The 19964-nt window shown below is 56.0% G+C and overlaps 1 protein-coding gene and 1 long non-coding RNA gene across 4 annotated transcripts; both read left to right on the top strand.

The window, feature by feature from the left end:
• The first annotated feature begins 409 nt into the window (after positions 1-409).
• LOC135460356 (uncharacterized) lies at positions 410-1712 on the top strand. Its single transcript, XR_010443205.1, has 3 exons — positions 410-561; positions 842-882; positions 994-1712. It is a non-coding gene; the product is annotated as an uncharacterized LOC135460356 (long non-coding RNA).
• Positions 1713-3856: 2144 nt separating this feature from the next.
• CAPN1 (calpain 1) lies at positions 3857-19403 on the top strand. Of its 3 annotated transcripts, XM_064737126.1 has the most exons (23): positions 3857-3946; positions 6563-6706; positions 8178-8303; positions 8898-8967; positions 10232-10350; positions 11587-11720; positions 11798-11966; positions 12254-12337; positions 12410-12495; positions 12573-12647; positions 12731-12891; positions 12963-13141; positions 14000-14011; positions 14121-14332; positions 14421-14460; positions 14859-14924; positions 15519-15576; positions 15684-15748; positions 15909-15977; positions 17329-17407; positions 17487-17603; positions 18866-18924; positions 19068-19402. In XM_064737126.1, the coding sequence occupies exons 2-23, from the start codon at positions 6566-6568 to the stop codon at positions 19092-19094; spliced, it is 2148 nt and encodes a 715-aa protein (XP_064593196.1). In that variant the 5' UTR covers positions 3857-3946; positions 6563-6565; the 3' UTR covers positions 19095-19402. The 3 variants fall into 3 exon arrangements, with proteins under 3 accessions (XP_064593196.1, XP_064593194.1, XP_064593195.1); XM_064737124.1 differs by lacking the exon at positions 3857-3946 and having other exon boundaries at positions 6395-6706; XM_064737125.1 differs by lacking the exons at positions 3857-3946; positions 6563-6706 and adding an exon at positions 7613-7896 and having other exon boundaries at positions 19068-19403.
• Positions 19404-19964: the final 561 nt, after the last annotated feature.

Here is a 19964-nt window from a genome sequence, read left to right on the forward strand (position 1 = left end):
CGCTGGGCCGGCGGCTGTTGCTAAGGGAGGGGCGGCGCGGGCGAAGGGAGCGGCGCCCTGAGCTCCGCGGGGCCGCCCAGCCCGAGCCGGGTTTGTTCCTCTCCCCGTTTCACCCCCGGTGCTTCGCGGCCGCAGCGCCTTCCCCGATCCCTTCCCCTCACAAACTCCTCACAAACCGACCCTCCCTTCACACTTCTCCCTCACGGCGCTCAGCCAATCAGCGACGTCTCCTTTGCGCGCCTCATCTCTGATTGGCTGATATCGCATAAACTAGGGAGAGAGGCGTGGCTTAGTCAATATCTGCCTTCTGATTGGCTGGAGGCCTGACCCTCCCCCCCCGCGGCCTATAGGAGGCGGTTCCCAGGAAGGGGCGGGGCTAAGGTCCCTGAGGCGAAGGCAAAAGGGCGGGAAGGCGCTGGAGCTCCTGACGGGATTTTGCCGCTTTTTTCTCTTTTAGCAGCAGAAAATCAATTTAACACTTTAAATTTTATTAAAATATAGCAAGGGATGGATTAAACTTAAGAGAAACCTTTAATCCTGTGGCATGAGCGAGGCAGAGAGGTACGAGACAGAGTTAAACATGTGCTCACTCTGAGCTTTGGGGGTTAAACGCTTGCTGTGGGTTTGGGGGGGATTTGGGGCTTTTTAGGCATTAAAAATGGTTGGGGTTGGGGGTTTTGGGGTCACTTGAAGATTTAACGGGGTTAAATGTTAATTCTTGTTCTGGGGGTCATTGAGGTACCCTCAAATTGGGTAAAGACCCCCTCACATTCCAGACCCCCCAGTCCGGGCGGTTTCCCCCAAAATTCATTTTTTTATTGTTTTTCTCCTCTGCAAGAAGCCAGCGAGGTGCAGATGTTCCTCTCCAGGCTCTCTGACAAGGTCAGTCCAACCAAAATCACCTTTTATTTTATTTCTTTTCAATAAAAACAGCCTTTTTGCCTGAATTGAGTTATTTTTTCCCAAACCAGCTGTTTTTCCCCCATTTTGCAGGATCTGGCCATGGCACCGCTGGCTACACACGAGCAATATCACTCCCTGCCCTGTGAGTCCTTAATTAGGGCCTTAACGAAGCCCTGCCTTAATTAGGGTCCCAACACCTTCCTAACCAAGTATGATCTTAATGGTGCCCCCAATAATTAATTCGGGATCCCTAACGAAGCCCCTGTAATGAACTGGGGGGGGTTAATGAAACAGGGGGGTCTCAAGATGATCTTGCTAATGAAGAGGGGGTGCTAATTAAGCAATGCCTTCACTAATGAACTAGGAAACCCTAATTAAACCCAAGGTGGTCAAACCCTCAGAGTCCTCCTCCAATTCCTGTTCCCAAATTGCTGCGGATTTACCCAAAATCCCCAAATCCCAAAATCCCTCAATCCCATGACCCAAAATCCCCAAATCCCGTTACCCAAAATCCCTGATTCCCACCCAAAACCAGCCCTGGGATAACCCTGAAAGCCCAGGCAGGGCCAGGGCAAAGAAATCCTCAAATGTGGGGATTTTACAGCAACTTTGGACCCAATTTCCCTTTTCTTTTGGGTGGAAATTTGCCCTTTTTGGTTTGACCCCAAATTGGGCCCTTTTTTCCTGTTTTTTTTAAACCTAAATTTGGCCCCTTTTTGCTTTTGGCCCAGAATTTGTTTGGTTTTTTTTTTTTTTTCCTTTAAATTTGGCCCCTTTTGGGTTTTGTCCTAAAATTGCCTTTTTTGTGCTTTTGGCCCAAAACCCCCTGGAATTGGGGCTGCTCCACTCCTCCCTCAGTGCATTTTCTTTGCTTTTCACCCAACCAATTTTGGGGTTTTTTAACCCAACCCTCATTTTTGCTCACGAGTTTCTCTTTCCTGTTTAACTGCTGCTTTGGGGTGATATATTCTCCGTTTCTTCCCGTTTCCGTTTTATTTCTCACCCAAACCCTTCAGAATTGCTCCTTTTCTCCCCGAGGCCCCTCCTGCCTCCCCGTTTGTGGGGGAGAGATGTAGAAAATGGGGGGAAAAATGTAGAAAATGGGCAACGCGTAATAAAAAATGCTTCATTTTGGTTTGGTGGCTTTTTTTTCTGGGGGGAAAAGTGAAGAAGGGGGGAGGTGGGGGTGCATGGTGAGTGTGTCACAGCCACGGTGAGTGTGTCACTGTCACAGCCATGGTGAGTGTGTCAGCCACGGTGAGTGTGTCACTGTCACAGCCATGGTGAGTGTGTCACTGTCACAGCCACGGGAGTGTGTCACTGTCACAGCCACGGTGAGTGTGTCACAGTGTCACAGCCACGGTGAGTGTGTCACAGTGTCACAGCCATGGTGAGTGTGTCACAGCCACGGTGAGTGTGTCGCTGTCACAGCCATGGTGAGTGTGTCACAGTGTCACAGCCATGGTGAGTGTGTCACAGTCACAGCCACGGTGAGTGTGTCACAGCCATGGTGAGTGTGTCACACATGTCACAGCCACGTGACGTGTCACAGCCACGGTGAGTGTGTCACAGTGTCACAGCCATGGTGAGTGTGTCACTGTCACAGCCACGGTGAGCGTGTCACAGCCACGGTGAGCGTGTCACAGCATGGTGAGTGTGTCACACGTGTCACAGCCACGGTGAGCGTGTCACAGCCATGGTGAGCGTGTCACAGCCACGGTGAGTGTGTCACAGTGTCACAGCCACGGTGAGTGTGTCACACATGTCACAGCCACGGTGAGTGTGTCACTGTCACAGCCACGGTGAGTGTGTCACAGCCATGGTGAGTGTGTCACAGCCACGGTGAGTGTGTCACAGCCACGGTGAGTGTGTCACAGCCACGGTGTGTCACAGCCACGGTGAGTGTGTCACAGTGTCACAGCCACGGTGAGTGTGTCACAGCCACGGTGAGTGTGTCACAGTGTCACAGCCATGGTGAGTGTGTCACAGCCACGGTGAGTGTGTCACAGCCACGGTGAGTGTGTCACACATGTCACAGCCACGGTGAGTGTGTCACAGTGTCACCCTACACACGTCCATCTCCCCCTTTTCCCCTCCAATGTCCCCCCGTGTCCATCTCCCCCCTGTGCCCCCCGATGTCCCCCCCATTGCTCTGCCCCCCAATGTCCCCCCAGTGTCCCCCCAATTCCTGCCCCTTCCTATCCCCCAATGTCCCCCCGTGTCCATCTCCCCCTTGTCCCCACAATGTCCCCCAATGTCCCTCCATTCCCAAGCCCCCCAATTCCCGCCCTGCCCACTCCCAATGTCCCCCCAATTCCTGCCCCTTCCCACCCACCCAATGCCCCCCCACCCCCCAATGTCCCCCCAATTTCCCCCCTGCCCACTCCCCACAATGTCCCTCCCCAATGTCCCCTCATTGCCCCATTTCCCCCTTGTCCCCCAATGTCCTCCCCGATGTCCCCATGTCCATCCTCCCCAGTGTCCCCAATGTCCCCCCCAGCCCCCCAATGTCCCCCGTGTCCATCTCCTCTTGTCCCACAATGTCCCCCAATGTCCTCCATTCCCAAGCCCCCAATTCCCGCCCTGCCCACTCCCCAATGTCCCCCAATTCCTGCCCTTCCCACCCCAATGCCCCCCACCCCCATGTTCCCCCTGCCCACTCCCACAATGTCCCCCCCGATGTCCCCCCCATGTCCATCCTCCCCAGTGTCCCCCCAATTCCCCCCCACCCCCCAATGTCCCCCCGTATCGATCTCCCCCTTGTCCCTCCAATGTCCCCCCATGTCCAGCCCCACCCACTCCCCTCCCCCCCTCCAATGCAGGATCCCAAACCCCCCAAAATCTCCCAAACCCCCCAAAATCTCCCAAAATCTCCCAAAATCTCCCGAGCCCTCCCCCCCCCGGCGGGAGCGGCGCAGGGCGGAGCCTGGGCCGGGGGGGGGGCAGGGCGGGGGCGGCCTCGCCTTCCTGCTCGGGCAACTTTGGGGGCACCAATTTCGCTTTCGGCCGCTTTTACCCCAAACCCCAACGCGGCGGAGCCGAGGTACGGAGCGGGCCGGGGCCGGGCGGGGACGGGGCCGGGCGGTGACACAGCGGGAGCCCCTCCAGCCCCATTACACAACTCCGGAACGGGGCAAAACCCCGCGGGATCGGGCAAAAATCAGCCCCGGCTCCTCCTGCCTGCCCTTCCCCCGCCGGGAAATGGGGGGGCTCCCCCTCCGCGCCCCCCGAGCCGCGGCTGGGCCAGAAAAGGGAATTTTGGGGTGCTGGGGAATGGGGGGCGCTGCTGTTGTTCGGGAGCTTTGGTGGTTTTGGCATTTTGGGGTTTTTGGTCGTTTCCAGGGGGTTCCGGGCCCCCAGAGCGGGGCGGGACGAGGCCGTTCCGGCCACCGGCACCCCAAAAACGCGCGTGGGGAGGGGGCGAGGGGGGCGCAGGGAACGGGGGGGCCGGGACTCCCCCTCACCCCCGTTTTGGGCTGAATTTCTGCAGTTTTGGGGCGCAACCCCCGAGTTTGGGGGGTCCCTGACCCTTGGGTTTGGGGTGACAGAACCCCCCGTGTTTGGCCTCATTTAGGGGGGTGACACTGCTGCCACCCCTGTCACGGCTCTGTTACTCCTTGGTGGCACTAATTAGCGTTTAATTAACGTGCCTGGTGGTTAATTAAGCACCCCAATGCTTAATGAGCCTCCCCAGGGCTCGGGGAAGGCCCTCGGGCCGCGCCTGCGGCCCCGCCCGGACCTGCAGGACCAGTTTGGGGCACTTTGCCCCGCTTTGCCCGGCCCGGGGCTGTCCCGGCTCTGCCCGGGCCGTTCTGGGGTGAAACCCCGGGATTTGGGGTCTCTGGGTCCTTCCCTGCCCCGCAATCGCTGCTTTTCCCCCCAGAACGGCGCCGCTCTCATCCCACCAGAATTGTCCCAATTTCCCCCAACCCGACACGGGCAGGGCTCCAAATCTGCAGGAAAACCCAAAATTCCCCCAAAATCCCCCCAAATCCCCATCCCCATGTGGACCCCCCTCCTTTTTTCCCATTTTTCCCTGGATCCCGAGCACATTTTCTCTGTTTCACCCCAAATCCCCCATCCCCATGCAGACCCCCCATTTTTTCCCCAAATCCTAAGCACGTTTTTCCTGTTTCACCCCCAAAAAACCCAAATTCTCTCCCAAAAGCCCAAATTCCCCCGTCCCTGTGCAAACCATTTATCTCACCCCCATTTCCCCCCAGATCCCAAGTGCATTTTTCCTGTTTCGCCCCAAAAAAACCCCAAATTCCCCCATCCCTGCGCAAACCACACGTCTTACCCCGTTTATCCCCCAAATCCTGAGGGCATTTTCCCTGGTTCACCCCAAAACTCCCCTGCAGAATCCCCATTTTTCCTCATTTTCCCCATATCCCAAGCGCATTTTTCCTGTTTCACCCCAAATCCCCCAATTTCCCCATTTCTCCCCAATCCCCAGTGCAGTTTTCCACTATCACCCCCCAAAACCCCAAATCCTCCCCAAAACCCCAAATTCCCTCCAAGAACCCCAAATTCCCTCCCAAGAACCCCAAATCTCCCCAAACCCCCATCCCCATGCAGACCCCATTTTCCCCATTTCCCCCCAATCCCCATCTCCTTTCCTTGCTGTTTTCCCCATGCAGACCCCCCCCAATTTCCCCAACTCCCAACCACATTTTCCTGTTTCACCCCAAAATTCCCCGCAGAATCCCCATTTTCCCCATATCCCAAGCGCATTTTTCCTGTTTCACCCCAAGAACCCAAATTCCTCCCAAGAACCCAAATCTCCCAAACCCCATCCCATGCAGACCCCAATTTCCCCATTTTCTCCCAATCCCATCTCCTTTCTCGCTGTTTTCCCCATGCAGACCCCCCCAATTTCCCCCAACTCCAAGCACATTTTCCCTGGTTCACCCCAAAATTCCCCCGCAGAATCCTCATTTTCCCATTTTCCCAAATCTCGAGCTCATTTTTCCAGTTTCACCCCAATTTTCCCCCAATCCCCATCTCCTTTCCTCGCTGTTTTCCCCATGCAGACCCCCCCATTTTTCCCCATATCTCAAGCACATTTTTCCTGTTTCACCCCAAATTCCTCCCCAAATCCCTCCCAACCCCCCAATTTTCCCCAATCCCATCTCCTTTCCTCGCTGTTTTCCCCATGCAGATCCCATTTTTCCCCATATCCCAAGCACATTTTCCCAGTTTCACCCCAAAATCCCCCCCAATTTCCCCGTTTTTCCCCATTTTCCCCATATCCCAAGCGCATTTTTCCTGTTTCACCCCAAGAACCCCAAATTCCCTCCCAAGAACCCCAAATCTCCCCAAACCCCCATCCCCATGCAGGCCCCAATTTCCCCAATTTTCCCCCAATCCCCATCTCCTTTCCTCGCTGTTTTCCCCATGCAGCCCCCCCATTTTTCCCCATATCCCAAGCACGTTTTTCCTGTTTCACCCCAAATTCCTCCCCAAATCCCTCCCAAACCCCCCAATTTCCCCCCAATCCCCATCTCCTTTCCTCGCTGTTTTCCCCATGCAGATCCCCCCAATTTCCCCCAACTCCCAAGCACATTTTCCCTGTTTCACCCCAAAATTCCCCCCCAATTTCCCCCATTTTTCCCCAAATCTCGAGCTCATTTTCCCAGTTTCTCTCCCCGGTGCCCAGGCCATGGCGGAGCCCCCGGTGGTGCCCGTGTTCTGCACCGGGGTCTCGGCCCAGGTGCGGCGCCAGCGCGCGAAGGAGCTGGGGCTGGGCCGGCACGACAACGCCGTGCGCTACCTGGGCCAGGACTACGGGCAGCTGCTGCAGGTGAGGCTGAAAATATCCCCAAAATATCCCCAAAACCCAGAAATGTCAAATGTTCATCTTACCTGGGCCAGGACTACGGGCAGCTGCTGCAGGTGAGACTGAAAATATCCCCAAAATACAGAAATGTCAAATGTACATCTTACCTGGGGCAGGACTACGGGCAGCTGCTGCAGGTGAGGCTGAGAATATCCCCAAAATCCAGCAAAAATCCCCAAAACAGAAATGTCAAATGTACATCTTACCTGGGCCAGGACTACGGGCAGCTGCTGCAGGTGAGGCTGAACATATCCCCAAAATACAGAAAATATTCCCAAAAATCCAGAAATGTCAAATGTCCATCTTACCTGGGGTAGGACTATGGGCAGCTGCTGCAGGTGAGGCTGGAAATATCCCCAAAATACAGAAATGTAAATTGTACATCTTACCTGGGCCAGGACTATGGGCAGCTGCTGCAGGTGAGACTGAAAATATCCCCAAAATGCAGAAAATATTCCCAAAAATCCAGAAATGTCAAATGTACATCTTACCTGGGCCAGGACTACGGGCAGCTGCTGCAGGTGAGACTGAGAATATCCCCAAAATACAGCAAAAATCCCCAAAATCCAGAAATGTCAAATGTACATCTTACCTGGGGTAGGACTATGGGCAGCTGCTGCAGGTGAGAGTGAAAATATTCCCAAAAATTAAATCCATTTTGGGTAAAATGTTCATCTTACCTGGGCCAGGACTACGGGCAGCTGCTGCAGGTGAGACCGAAATATCCCAAAATACAGAAATATTCCAAAATTCAGAATGTCAAATGTACATCTTACCTGGGGCAGCACTACGGGCAGCTGCTGCAGGTGAGACTGGAAATATCCCCAAAAATTAAATCCATTTTGGGTAAAATGTCCATCTTACCTGGGGCAGGACTACGGGCAGCTGCTGCAGGTGAGGCTGAAAATATCCCCAAAATACAGAAATGTAAATTGTACATCTTACCTGGGCCAGGACTATGGGCAGCTGCTGCAGGTGAGACTGAAAATATCCCCAAAATGCAGGAAAAATCCCCAAACAAAAATGTCAAATGTACATCTTACCTGGGGCAGGACTACGGGCAGCTGCTGCAGGTGAGACTGGAAATATCCCCAAAATGCACAAATGTAAATTGTACATCTTACCTGGGCCAGGACTACGGGCAGCTGCTGCAGGTGAGGCTGAAAATATCCCCAAAAATTAAATCCGTTTTGGGTAAAATGTTCGTCTTACCTGGGCCAGGACTTTGAGCAGGTGAGACACAGTGACAATCCCCAAACACACAAATCCATTTCCATTTGAGTCAAACGCACACCCGAAGTCTGCAAGGCCCGGGCTAAGAGAAAATACACCAATGAAAGGCGGGGATAGGGGGCGACAAGAGGAGATAAAACGCACTGGCTGTACAATTTCACACAGCTCCAGGGTTATTCCTGTTTTGTGTTTTCCCCCCCAGGAGTGCCGCCGCTCGGGGGCGCTGTTCCGGGACCCCGCGTTCCCCCCGGCCGCCGCCTCGCTGGGGTTCCGCGAGCTCGGCCCCGGCTCCGCCAAAACGCGCGGGGTGGAGTGGAGGCGGCCCACGGTGAGCCCCAAAACACATCTTCCTTCCAAACAGCGATGTTATTTTAATTGTGCGTATTCAATTCCTCGTGCCCAGGAGGTGGATCCCAGCAGCAGGGCACTGGAATGAAAAGAAGAGACAAAACAAACAAAAAAACCCCCTAACCAACAAACCAAAACAAACCCCAAATTCTCAAGTTTGTCTTCCAAAAAATCAGTCTTGAACAAAAATTTCTACTCCTAACGTTAGTGAGAATTGTTCTACTTGTAACGTCAGTGAGATTTGTGCTAAGGGGGAATCGTTTCAAACTGACAGCAAACGGTTTTTTCTGGTTGGTGTTGGAAGGAAATTCTTTAGCAGAATTCCCAAGTTTGTCTTCCAAAAAATCAGTCTTGAACAAAAATTTCTACTCCTAACGTTGGTGAGATTTGTGCTAAGGGGGAATCGTTTCAAACTGACAGCAATCAGTTTTTTCTGGTTGGTGTCAGAAGGAAATTCTTTAGCAGGAGGGTGCTGAGGCTCCGGCACGGGGTGCCCGTGCTCACCAGAACCCCGTGGTTTTCTCAGTTGTCCAAAATGATCTCAAATGATCTCAAATTTTGGGTTTTCCTGCAGGAGCTGTGCCCGCAGCCGCAGTTCATCGTGGACGGCGCCACGCGCACCGACATCTGCCAGGGGGCGCTGGGTGAGGGATCCTCCTGTCCGTCTGTCCGTCTGTCTGTCTGTCTGTCTGTCTGTCTGTCCGTCTGTCCGTCTGTCCGTCTGTCCGTCTGTCCGTCTGTCCGTCTGTCCGTCTGTCCGTCTGTCCGTCTGTCTGTCTGTCTGTCCGTCTGTCTGTCCGTCCGTCCGTCTGTCTGTCCTTGGGCCCAAATCCGGGGCGTTTGGGATCTCTCTGTGCCCTTCTCTGCCCCAGAATCGCTGCTTTTCACCCCAGAATTCAACTCACGGAAATTCCTCCAACCCGACACGGGCGGGGCTCCGAATCTGGGGGGAGACTCCAAATTCCCCCTCCAAAAACCCCAAATTCTGCCCCAAACACCCCAAATTCTGCCCCAAACACCCCAAATTCTACCCCAAACCCCCACTTCCCTGTCTCTGTCCCTCTGTCCTTCTTTGCCCCAATTCTGTGGGGATTTGGGGTCTCTGGGTCCTTCCCTGCCCCCGAATTGCTGCTTTTCACCCCAGAACGGCGCCGCTCTCATCTCACCAAAATTGTCCCAATTTCCCCCAACCCGACACGGGCGGGCTCCAAATCTGGGGGGAAACTCCAAATTCCCCCTCCAAACACCCCAAATTCTACCCCAAACACCCCAAATTCTACCCCAAACACCCCATCCATGTGCAGAACATCTCAATCCTGGTTTTCCCTCAGGTCCCAAGCACATTTTTCCTGCTTCACCCCCAAAAAACCCCAATCCCATCCCCATGCAGACCATGTGTCTCACATCCATTTTTCCCCAAATCTCGAGCACATTTTTCCAGTTTCACCCCCAAAACCCCCAAATCCTCCCCAAACCCCCATCCCCATGCAGAACACCTGTCCCCCCGTTTTTCCCCCAAATCCCAGGTGCCTTTTTCCTATTTCACCCCCAAATCCTCTCCCAAAACCCCAAATCCTCTCCCCAAAACCCCCAATCCCCAAAACCCTCCTCTCCCGAAACCCCAATCCTTCCCCCAATCCCTCAAAATCTCACCCCAAATCCTCTCCCAAACCCAAATCCATCCTTTCCATTCACCAAATCCCTCCCAAAACCCCAATCCTCTCCCAAACCAAACTCTCCAAACCCCCAAATCCTCTCCCAAAACCCAAATCCTCTCCCCAAACCTGTCCCCGTTTTCCCCAATCCCGGTCTTCCAGCTCCAAACTCTGCCCCTGCTGCCTCGTGCCCCAGACCTGGGTGGTTTTGGGCTGGTTTTGGTGGAATTTTGGCGGTTTTGGCGCTGCCCAGGTGACTGCTGGCTGCTGGCGGCCATCGCGTCGCTGACGCTCAACGAGGCGCTGCTGCACCGGGTGGTGCCGCACGGGCAGAGCTTCCAGCAGGGCTACGCCGGCATCTTCCACTTCCAGGTCAGCACATCCGCCCTGGGGATCCCCTCTGGCACTTTGGGTGGAAATTCCAGTGTTTTGGGGCTCCAGATTCACTTCCAGCAAATCCGCCTTGGGGATCCCTTCTGGCGTTTTGGGTGCAGATCCCAACATTTTGGGGCTCCCAGAATGACTTCAGCAAATCCCACCCTTGGGGTTCCCTTCTGGCATTCTGGGTGCAAATCCCAACTTTTGGGGGTCTCATCTTCCACTTCCAGGTCAGCAAATCCGCCCTTGGGGTTCCCTTCTGGCATTTTGGGTGCAAATCCCAACTTTTGGGGGTCTCATCTTCCACTTCCGGCAAACCCCACCCTTGGGGTTCCCTTCTGCCATTTTGGGTGGAAATCCCAACATTTTGGGGCTCCCATTTTCCACTTCCAGCAAATCCCACCCTTGGGGATCCCCTCTGCCATTTTTGGGCGCAAAATTCCAAGATATTGGGGGCTCCCATTTTCCACTTCCAGCAAATCCCACCCTTGGGGATCCCCTCTGCCATTTCTAGGTCAGCAAATCCCGGCCTTGGGCTCCCCTCTGCCATTTTGGGTGCGAATCCCAGCGTTTTGGGGCTCCCAGAATCACTTCCAGCAAATCCCACCCTTGGGGATCCCTTCTGGCATTTTGGGTGCAAATCCCAACATTTTGGGGCTCCCAGAATGACTTCAGCAAATCCCACCCTTGGGGTTCCCTTCTGCTATTTTGGGTGCAGATCCCAACTTTTGGGGGTCTCATCTTCCATTTCCAGGTCAGCACATCCGGCCTGGGGATCCCCTCTGGCATTTTGGGTGCAAATCCCAACATTTTGGGGCTCCAGAATTACTTCAGCAAATCCCACCCTTGGGGTTCCCTTCTGCCATTTTGGGTGCAAATCCCAGCGTTTTGGGGCTCCCAGAATCACTTCAGGGCTCCTCTTGTCCTCCTGAGAGGCTCCCACACATTTTTGGGGCTTTCTTCACCTTTTTAGGCCTCCCCTTGACCATTCACACTTTTGGGGCTCCACTCTGTAATTTTGGGGTGACCCCCAGCGTTTTAAGGATTCCCTGCACCATTTTGGTCGCACCCCAATTTTGAGAGGATCCCCCAGTGCTTTTCCCACCCAGCTCCTCATTGCTGCTCCCACTGTGGGAACTCCACCTCCCCACTGGACCCCAAACCGGGCGTTTTTACCCCAAAATCTCCTCCCTGCACAAACCTGGGGGTTCCTCTTCCCGTCCCGCCCAGATCTGGCAGTTTGGCGAGTGGCTGGACGTGGTGGTGGACGATTTCCTGCCCACCAAGGACGGCAAGCTGCTCTTCGTGCACTCGGCCGAGGGCTCCGAGTTCTGGAGCGCGCTGCTGGAAAAGGCCTACGCCAAGTACGGCCCCTCCCCGCCGCCCCTCCGCGCCCGTTTTGGGGCAAAATCCCCCAAAAACGGTCCCGGGTGTCCCACAGGGTGAACGGCTGCTACGAGGCTCTGTCGGGCGGCAGCACCTCCGAGGGCTTCGAGGATTTCACGGGCGGCGTCACCGAGTGGTTCGACCTGCGCCGGCCGCCCGCCGACCTCTACCAGATCATCCTCAAGGCGCTGGAGCGCGGCTCGCTGCTGGGCTGCTCCATCGACGTGAGATAACTGGGCGGTTTGGGGGAAAAACTGCGGGATTTGGGGTCATTCTCACATTGCTCCATTGACGTGAGATAACTGGGCCGTTTGGGGGAAAAACGGGGGGTTTGGGGTCATTCTCACATTGCTCCATCACTGTGAGCCACCCCGGGTGTTTTGGGAGAAAACCGGGGGATTTGGGGTCATTCTCATATTGCTCCATCGACGTGAGCCATCCTGGGCGTTTTGGGGGAAATTCTGCAGAATTTGGGGTCGTTCCCTGGTAACGCTTCGGTGCCTCCTCGCAGATCACGAGCGCCTTCGACATGGAGGCCGTGACCTTCAAGAAGCTGGTGAAGGGCCACGCCTACTCGGTGACCGGCGCCAGGCAGGTGAGGCCGGGCAGCAGTTTGGGTGGAAAAGGGCGGATTTTGGGGGCGCGGCCCTGACGGCGCCGTGCGCAGATCCCGTACCGCGGGCAGGCCCTGGAGCTCATCCGGATGCGCAACCCCTGGGGCGAGGTGGAGTGGACGGGCGCCTGGAGCGACGGGTGAGGCTGCGGCTTCGTTAGCGCCGGGCTCGTTAGCGCTAACGAGCGCGGGCCCCGCTGACCCTGCCGCCCCGCAGCTCGGCCGAGTGGCACGCGGTGGAGCCGGCGCTGCGCCAGCAGCTCATGGTCAGGATGGAGGACGGCGAGTTCTGGTAGGAGAACTCCAACCCAACCCAAACCCCTTTTCCCGCCCGTGCCGTGCCTGGGAACGAAGCCAAACTCTTCCCCCACCCAGGATGTCCTTCCGGGATTTCCTGCGGGAATTCACCCGCCTGGAGATCTGCAACCTGACGCCGGACGCGCTGCAGTCGCGCAAGTTCCGCAAGTGGAACACGCGGCTCTACGACGGCACGTGGCGGCGCGGCAGCACCGCCGGCGGCTGCCGCAACTACCCCGGTAGGCGCCGGGGGGCGGCGCCGGGCCCGGGGGGCCGGGCCCCCGCTGAGCCCCCTCTGCCCCCTCCGCAGCCACGTTCTGGATCAACCCCCAGTTCAAGATCCAGCTGGACGAGGTGGACGACGCCAGGGACGAGGACGGCGGGCGCGAGCCGGGCTGCAGCTTCCTGCTGGCGCTGATGCAGAAGCACCGGCGCCGCGAGCGCCGCTACGGCAAGGACATGGAGACCATTGGATTCGCTGTCTATGAGGTGACGGCATTGGCTGGGCTTAACCCGCCTTGACTGGGGTCAGTTGGCATTGACTGGGGTCAACCAACATTGATTGTGGTCAGCCAGCATCAACTGGGATCTACCAGCCTTGACTGGGGTCAACCACCATTGGCTACAGTCAACCACCATCAACTGTGGTCGACCACCATCAACTGGGGTCAACCACCATCAATTGGGGACAACCACCATCAACTGGGGTCAACCACCATCAATTGGGGACAACCAACATTGATTGTGGTCAACCAGCATCACCTGTGGTCAACCACCATCAATTGGGGACAACCACTATCAACTGTGGTCAACCACCATCCAATTGGGGACAACCACCATCAACTGGGGTCAACCAACATCAGCTGGGGCCAACCGGCCTTGTCTGGGCTCAACCAACATTGATTGTGGTCAACCAGCATCAACTGGGATCTACCAGCCTTGACTGGGGTCAACTGTCATTAATTGGGGTCAATTAGAGTCATCTGGGGTCTCTTGGCATCAGTGGGGGTCAAGCAGCATGAGCTGGCCTCAACTGGTTTCAACTGGTGTCACCAATGGCCCGTTGGGGTCAGCCAGCCTTGACTGGGGTCAATAACCATGGACTGGGGTCAGCTGGCATTAACTGGGGTCAAACAGGGTCACCAATGGTCCTTTGGGGTCAGCTGGCATTACCTGGGGTCAAACAGGGCCACCAATGGTCCGTGGCGGTCAGCTGGCATTACCTGGGGTCAAACAGGGTCACCAATGGTCCGCTGGGGTCAGCTGGCATTACCTGGGCTCACCTGGGCTCACCTGGGCTCACCTGGTGCCACCTGTCCCCAACCGAGGTCCCCTCTCTCCGCACAGGTCCCTCCCGAGGTGGGTTCCGTGCGCTGCCGGTGCTGGTTCGGCCCATTCTGCCCCCGGGGGTGTTCTTGGGGCCGTTTTTGGGGCCGCTCTGGAGCTGTTCCCCCCCCGGTGCCCGCAGTACGTGGGGAGGTCGGGCGTGCACCTCAAGCGCGAGTTCTTCCTGGCCAACGCGTCGCGCGCGCGCTCCGAGCAGTTCATCAACCTGCGCGAGGTGAGCACGCGCTTCCGGCTGCCGCCCGGCGAGTACATCGTGGTGCCCTCCACCTTCGAGCCCAACAAGGAGGGCGACTTCGTGCTCCGCGTCTTCTCCGAGAAGAAAGCCGGCACCGAGTAAGCGCTGCCGCGGCCGCCGCGGAGCCGGGACCGAGCGCCGCGCCCGCGCGCTCAGCCCCGTGTCTGTCTGTGTGTCTGTCCGCAGGGAGATGGACGACAAGATCCAGGCCACGCTGCCGGACGAGGTCAGCTGGGGACGGGGCATGGGGTGGTGGGGCGGTTCCCAAAATGGCCGCTTTGGGTGTTCCCAAAATGGCCACTTTTCCCCTGGGGCGGTTCCCAAAATGGCCGCTTTTGGTGTTCCCAAAATGGCCGATTCATCCCCTGGGGCGGTTCCCAAAATGGCCGCTTTTGGTGTTCCCAAAATGGCCGCTTTGGGCGGTTCCCAAAATGGCCGATTCATCCCCTGGGGCGGTTCCCAAAATGGCCGCTTTGGGCGGTTCCCAAAATGGCCGATTCATCCCCTGGGGCGGTTCCCAAAATGGCCGCTTTGGGTGTTCCCAAAATGGCCGATTCATCCCCTGGGGCGGTTCCCAAAATGGCCGCTTTGGGCGGTTCCCAAAATGGCCGATTCTTCCCCCAGAAAGTGCTGAGGGAGAGCGAGATCGATGAGAACTTCAAGCAGCTCTTCAAGCAGCTGGCGGGGCCGGTAAGGGAGCGCTGGTGATTGGCTGTGAGCTCAGGGGTTGGTGGTGATGTCATTGGGTGATGATGATGTCATTGATTGGCCATGATGTCATTGGTTAGCAATGACATTTGTTGGGTATGGTGCCATTGGTTGGCTGTGACATCGTTGATTGTAAATAACATAACATTGGTTAGCCATGATATCATTGGTTGCCTGTGCTGTCATTGGTTAGTAATGACGTAATTGTTGGTGATGATGTCATTGGTTGGCTGTGATGTTATGTGTTGGCAGTGATGTAATTGGTACGTCATTGATTGGCCATGATGTCATTGGTTGTAATAACATCACTGGTCAGCAATGAAATCACTTGGTGATGATGTCATCAGTTAGCCGTGGTGTTATTGGTTAGCAGTGATGTCATTGGTTGGCCATTACATCATTGGTTTGCAATAACATCATTGTTGGTAATGATGTCATTACTCTGCTGTGATGTTATTGATTAGCAGTGATGTCATTGTTTGTCAATTACATCACTGTTTGCCCATTACCTCATTGGTTGGCCATGACGTCACTGGTTTCCGATGACGTCACTGCTCGTTGGTGACCCCTCCCCAGGACCTGGAGATCAGCGTCACCGAGCTGCAGACCATCCTCAACCGCATCATCGCCAAACGTGAGCCGGGACTGGGGGAGTTCCGCCCCGATTAGCCCCGCCCCCCTCATTAACATCTCATTACCATCTCATTAACATCTCATTAACCCCCACACTCCCGATTGCAGACAAAGACCTGCGCACCAAGGGCTTCAGCCTGGAGTCCTGCCGGAGCATGGTGAACCTCATGGACGTATCCTGAGCCTGGGGGGGCTCTGGGGGGACCCCTGGGACCCCCCTTTCCTGAAACTCCCCCCAGGACCCCTCTTTCCTTAACCCCCCTGGGACCCCCCCCTTTTCCCCCTGGGACCCCCCTTTCCTGAACCCCCCTTTTCCTTGACCCCCTGCCCCAGAAAGACGGGAACGGGAAGCTGGGGCTGGTGGAGTTCAACGTGCTCTGGAACCGCATCCGCAACTACCTGGTGGGTCTGGGGGCTCCTGGGGGCATTTTGGGGGTCTGGCTCATGGGAGACCCCCATTTTGGGGGGATTTTGGGGTCTCTGTTCTCATGGGTGATCCCCATTTTGGGGGGATTTTGGGGTCTCTGTTCTCATGAGTGATCCCCAATACTGAGAGGATGTTGGGGTCTGTCTCATGGGTGAACCCCATTTTGGGAGTACTTTGGGGTCTCTCAGGTGACCCCCATTTTGGGGTCTGTCTCATGGGTGACCCCAATACTGGGGCGATTTTGGGGTCGCTCTCCTCATGGGTGACCCCCATTTTGGGCGAATTTTGGGGTGTTTTGTGTGACCCCCATTTTGGAGGGACCTTGGGGTACATTGGAGGTGGTTTGGGTGACCCCTGTTCCTTTGGGGGGGATCTGGGGGTACACTGGGGGTGTTTTGGGGGAGATTTTGGGGTACATAGTGGTGTTTTGGGTAACCCCTGCCCCTTTGGGGTATTTTGGGTAACCCCTGTTCTTTTGGGTTACATTTGGGGTATTTTGGGTAGCCCCTGTTCCTTTGGGGCATATTTGGGGTATTTTGGGTAACCCCTCTCCTTTGGGGTACCTTTGGGGTATTTTGGGTAACCCCTGCCCCTTTGGGGGTATTTAGGGTAACCCCTGTTCCTTTGGGTTACATTTGGGGTATTTTGGGTAGCCCCTGTTCCTTTGGGTTATATTTGGGGTATTTTGGGTAACCCCTGTTCCTTTGGGGCACATTTGGGGTATTTTGGGTAGCCCCTGTTCCTTTGGGGTACATTTGGGGTATTTTGGGTAACCCCTTTTCCTTTGGGGCACATTTGGGGTATTTTGGGTAACCCCTGTTCCTTTGGGGCACATTTGGGGTATTTTGGGTAACCCCTGTTCCTTTGGGTTATATTTTGTATTATAACCTTTGGGTTATATTTTGTATTTTGGGTAACCCCTTTTCCTTTGGGGCACATTTGGGGTATTTTGGGTAACCCCTCTCCTTTGGGGTACATTTGGGGTATTTTGGGTAGCCCCTGTTCCTTTGGGGCACATTTGGGGTATTTTGGGTAACCCCTGTTCCTTTGGGGCACATTTGGGGTATTTTGGGTAACCCCTGTTCCTTTGGGGTATTTTGGGTAGCCCCTGTTCCTCTGTTGTACATTTGGGGTATTTTGGGTAACCCCTTTTCCTTTGGGGCACATTTGGGGTATTTTGGGTAACCCCTTTTCCTTCGGGGCACATTTGGGGTATTTTGGGTAACCCCTGCCCCTTTGGGGTATTTTGGGTAGCCCCTGTTCCTCTGGGGTACATTTGGGGTATTTTGGGTAACCCCTGTTCCTTTGGGGGTCTCCTCCTGCCAGAGCATCTTCCGCAAGTTCGACCTGGACAAGTCAGGCTCCATCAGTGCCTACGAGCTGCGCCTGGCGCTGGAGGCTGCAGGTGACCCCAACCCCCCCAGGACCCCCCAACCCCCCCCAGGGCCCCCCGGTGACCCCCGGGCTGTGCCCCCCTGCCCCAGGGTACCGGCTGAACAAGAGGCTGCACGAGCTGCTCATCACGCGCTACGCCGAGCCCGACCTGGCGCTGGACTTCGACAGCTTCGTCTGCTGCCTCGTGCGCCTGGAGACCATGTTCCGTGAGCGCCCCACACTGCCCCACGCTGCCCCAGAGGAGCCCAATGATCCCAAACCGTCCCTCCCATGCAGTCCTGAGTGATCCCCAATGATCCCAAACTGTCCCTCCCACACTGTCCCAGAGGATCCCAATGATCCCAAACTGTCCCTCCCACACTGTCCCAGAGGATCCCCAATGATCCCAGACCGTCCCTCCCACACTGTCCCAGAGGATCCCCAATGATCCCAAACCGTCCCTCCCATGCAGTCCTTAGTGATCCCTAATGATCCCAAACCGACCCTCCTGTCCAACCTCAGTGATCCCCAATGATCCCAAACTGTCCCTCCCACACTGTCCCAGAGGATCCCCAATGATCCCAGACCGTCCCTCCCATGCAGCCCTGAGTGATCCCCAATGATCCCAAACCATCCCTCCTGTCCAACCCTCAGTGATCCCTAATGATCCCAAATGATCCCAAACCGTCCCTCCTGTCCAACCCTGAATGATCCCAAATGATCCCAAACCATCCCTCCTGTCCAACCCTCAGTGATCCCTAATGATCCGAAACCGTCCCTCCCACACTGTCCCAAAGGATCCCAATGATCCCAAACCATCCCTCCCACACTGCCCCAGAGGATCCCCAATGATCCCAAACCATCCTTCCTGTCCAACCTCAGTGATCCCAAATGATCCCAGACCATCCCTCCTGTCCAACCCTCAGTGATCCCCAATGATCCCAAACCGTCCCCAATGATCCCAAACCATCCCTCCTGTCCAACCTCAGTGATCCCCAATGATCCCAAACCATCCCTCCTGTCCAACCTCAGTGATCCCCAATGATCCCAGACCGTCCCTCCTGTCCAACCCTGAGTGATCCCCAATGATCCCAAACCATCCCTCCCACACTGTCCCAAAGGATCCCCAATGATCCCAAACCGTCCCTCCTGTCCAACCCTCAGTGATCCCCAATCATCCCAAACCGTCCCTCCTGTCCAACCCTCAGTGATCCCCAATGATCCCAAACCGTCCCTCCTGTCCAACCCTCAGTGATCCCCAATATCCCAAACCTCCCTCCCAACTGTCCCCAATGATCCCAAACTGTCCCGTCCCTGAGTCTGATGATCCCAATGATCCCAAACCATCCCTCCTGTCCAACCCTCAGTGATCCCCAATGATCCCAAATGATCCTTCCTACCCAATCCCGAATCATCCCAGCCTTCCCAGCCACACTTTTCCCTCACAAATGGAACTTTCCAGAATCCCAACGCCTTTCCCTCCCCTCAGGGTTTTTCCAAGCCATGGACGTGGACCAGGATGGCGTCGTCACCTTCGACCTGCTGCAGGTACTGGGGGAGCTCAAGGCCTTCCTCCTCCTCTTCCTCCTCCTTTTTCTCCTCCTCTCCCTCATTCTCTTGCTTTCCCCTGTTTTCCTCACCCTCTCTTCCTCCCCTTCCTCCCTCACCCTCCTCCTCCTCATTCTCCCCAGTGGCTCCAGCTCACCATGTTCGCCTGACCGGACCCTCCAAGTGCCTTCCACGACCCCGCGCCGGTTTTTCCCTTTTTTTGGCTTTTTTCGGCAGAAAAGGCTGGATGGGGGGGTGGGGTGGGGGTCCCACGGGACCCCCCCCAGCTTTGCCAAAGCCCCCCGTCCCTCCCTCACCTCATGCTCGGCCCCTTTTGGGGCAAATCCTCCGGATTTTGGTGCCTCCTGTGCTGACGGAGCCCCGGCCGTCCTCCTTCGCTTCAGGGATCTGCTGCCCCCGGGTGCCATCAAATGATTTTTTTATTGTATAAATTAAAAATGGTATATAAACCAAAGAAAAAAAAAAGTTATTTAAGTCAAAACTCTTTTCCGGCAGTTCTTTCTCCCCCTCAGGGCACAGGGTGAGGACATTTCGAAGTGCTGCAAAGTAACAGGTTTAGGGATTGTCTTCGAGTTATAGATCACATATTTAGGGTTATATTCATATATTTTTGGGATATTTTGGTGGTCGTGACTTAAAACCTGGGGGTGTTTCCTGGGCGGGGGGTGCAGGACGAGGCTGCCGTGACTCGGAGGGGATGAGGGGCCGGGCAGGGAGGGGACCCCGGACCTGGAGCAGAATCCCCGGGACAGGTGCGACCCCCGGGCCGAGCAGGATGCCCCGTACCCTGTTCCACCCCTCAGACCCGGTTCCACCCCTCAGACCCGAGCAGGATCCCCAATTCCCGGTTCCACCCCCCATTCCCGTTCCGCCCCTCAGGCCCGGCCGGGTTCGGTTCCCTCAGAGCCGCCTCGGCCCCGCCCCCTCAGCGCTCTGAGGGCGCGAATTTTCCCGCCCTTTTTTCCTCCCGCCCTTTTCCCCTCCCACCCCGATGGGCGGAGCTTGGAGCACGCCGGTCC

Source organism: Zonotrichia leucophrys, unplaced genomic scaffold (genome assembly GCF_028769735.1).
Source record: "Zonotrichia leucophrys gambelii isolate GWCS_2022_RI unplaced genomic scaffold, RI_Zleu_2.0 Scaffold_34_1600103, whole genome shotgun sequence".
Lineage (NCBI taxonomy): Eukaryota > Metazoa > Chordata > Aves > Passeriformes > Passerellidae > Zonotrichia > Zonotrichia leucophrys.

Coding starts and splice junctions, on each gene's coding strand:
- CAPN1 (XM_064737124.1), top strand. CDS start 6,431: ATGCAGATCCCCCCAATTTCCCCCAACTCCCAAGCACATTTTCCCTGT. Junction 11,967..12,253: donor TGCTGGGCTGCTCCATCGAC/GTGAGATAACTG, acceptor GCCTCCTCGCAG/ATCACGAGCGCCTTCGACAT. Junction 17,408..17,486: donor CCTGGCGCTGGAGGCTGCAG/GTGACCCCAACC, acceptor CCCCTGCCCCAG/GGTACCGGCTGAACAAGAGG.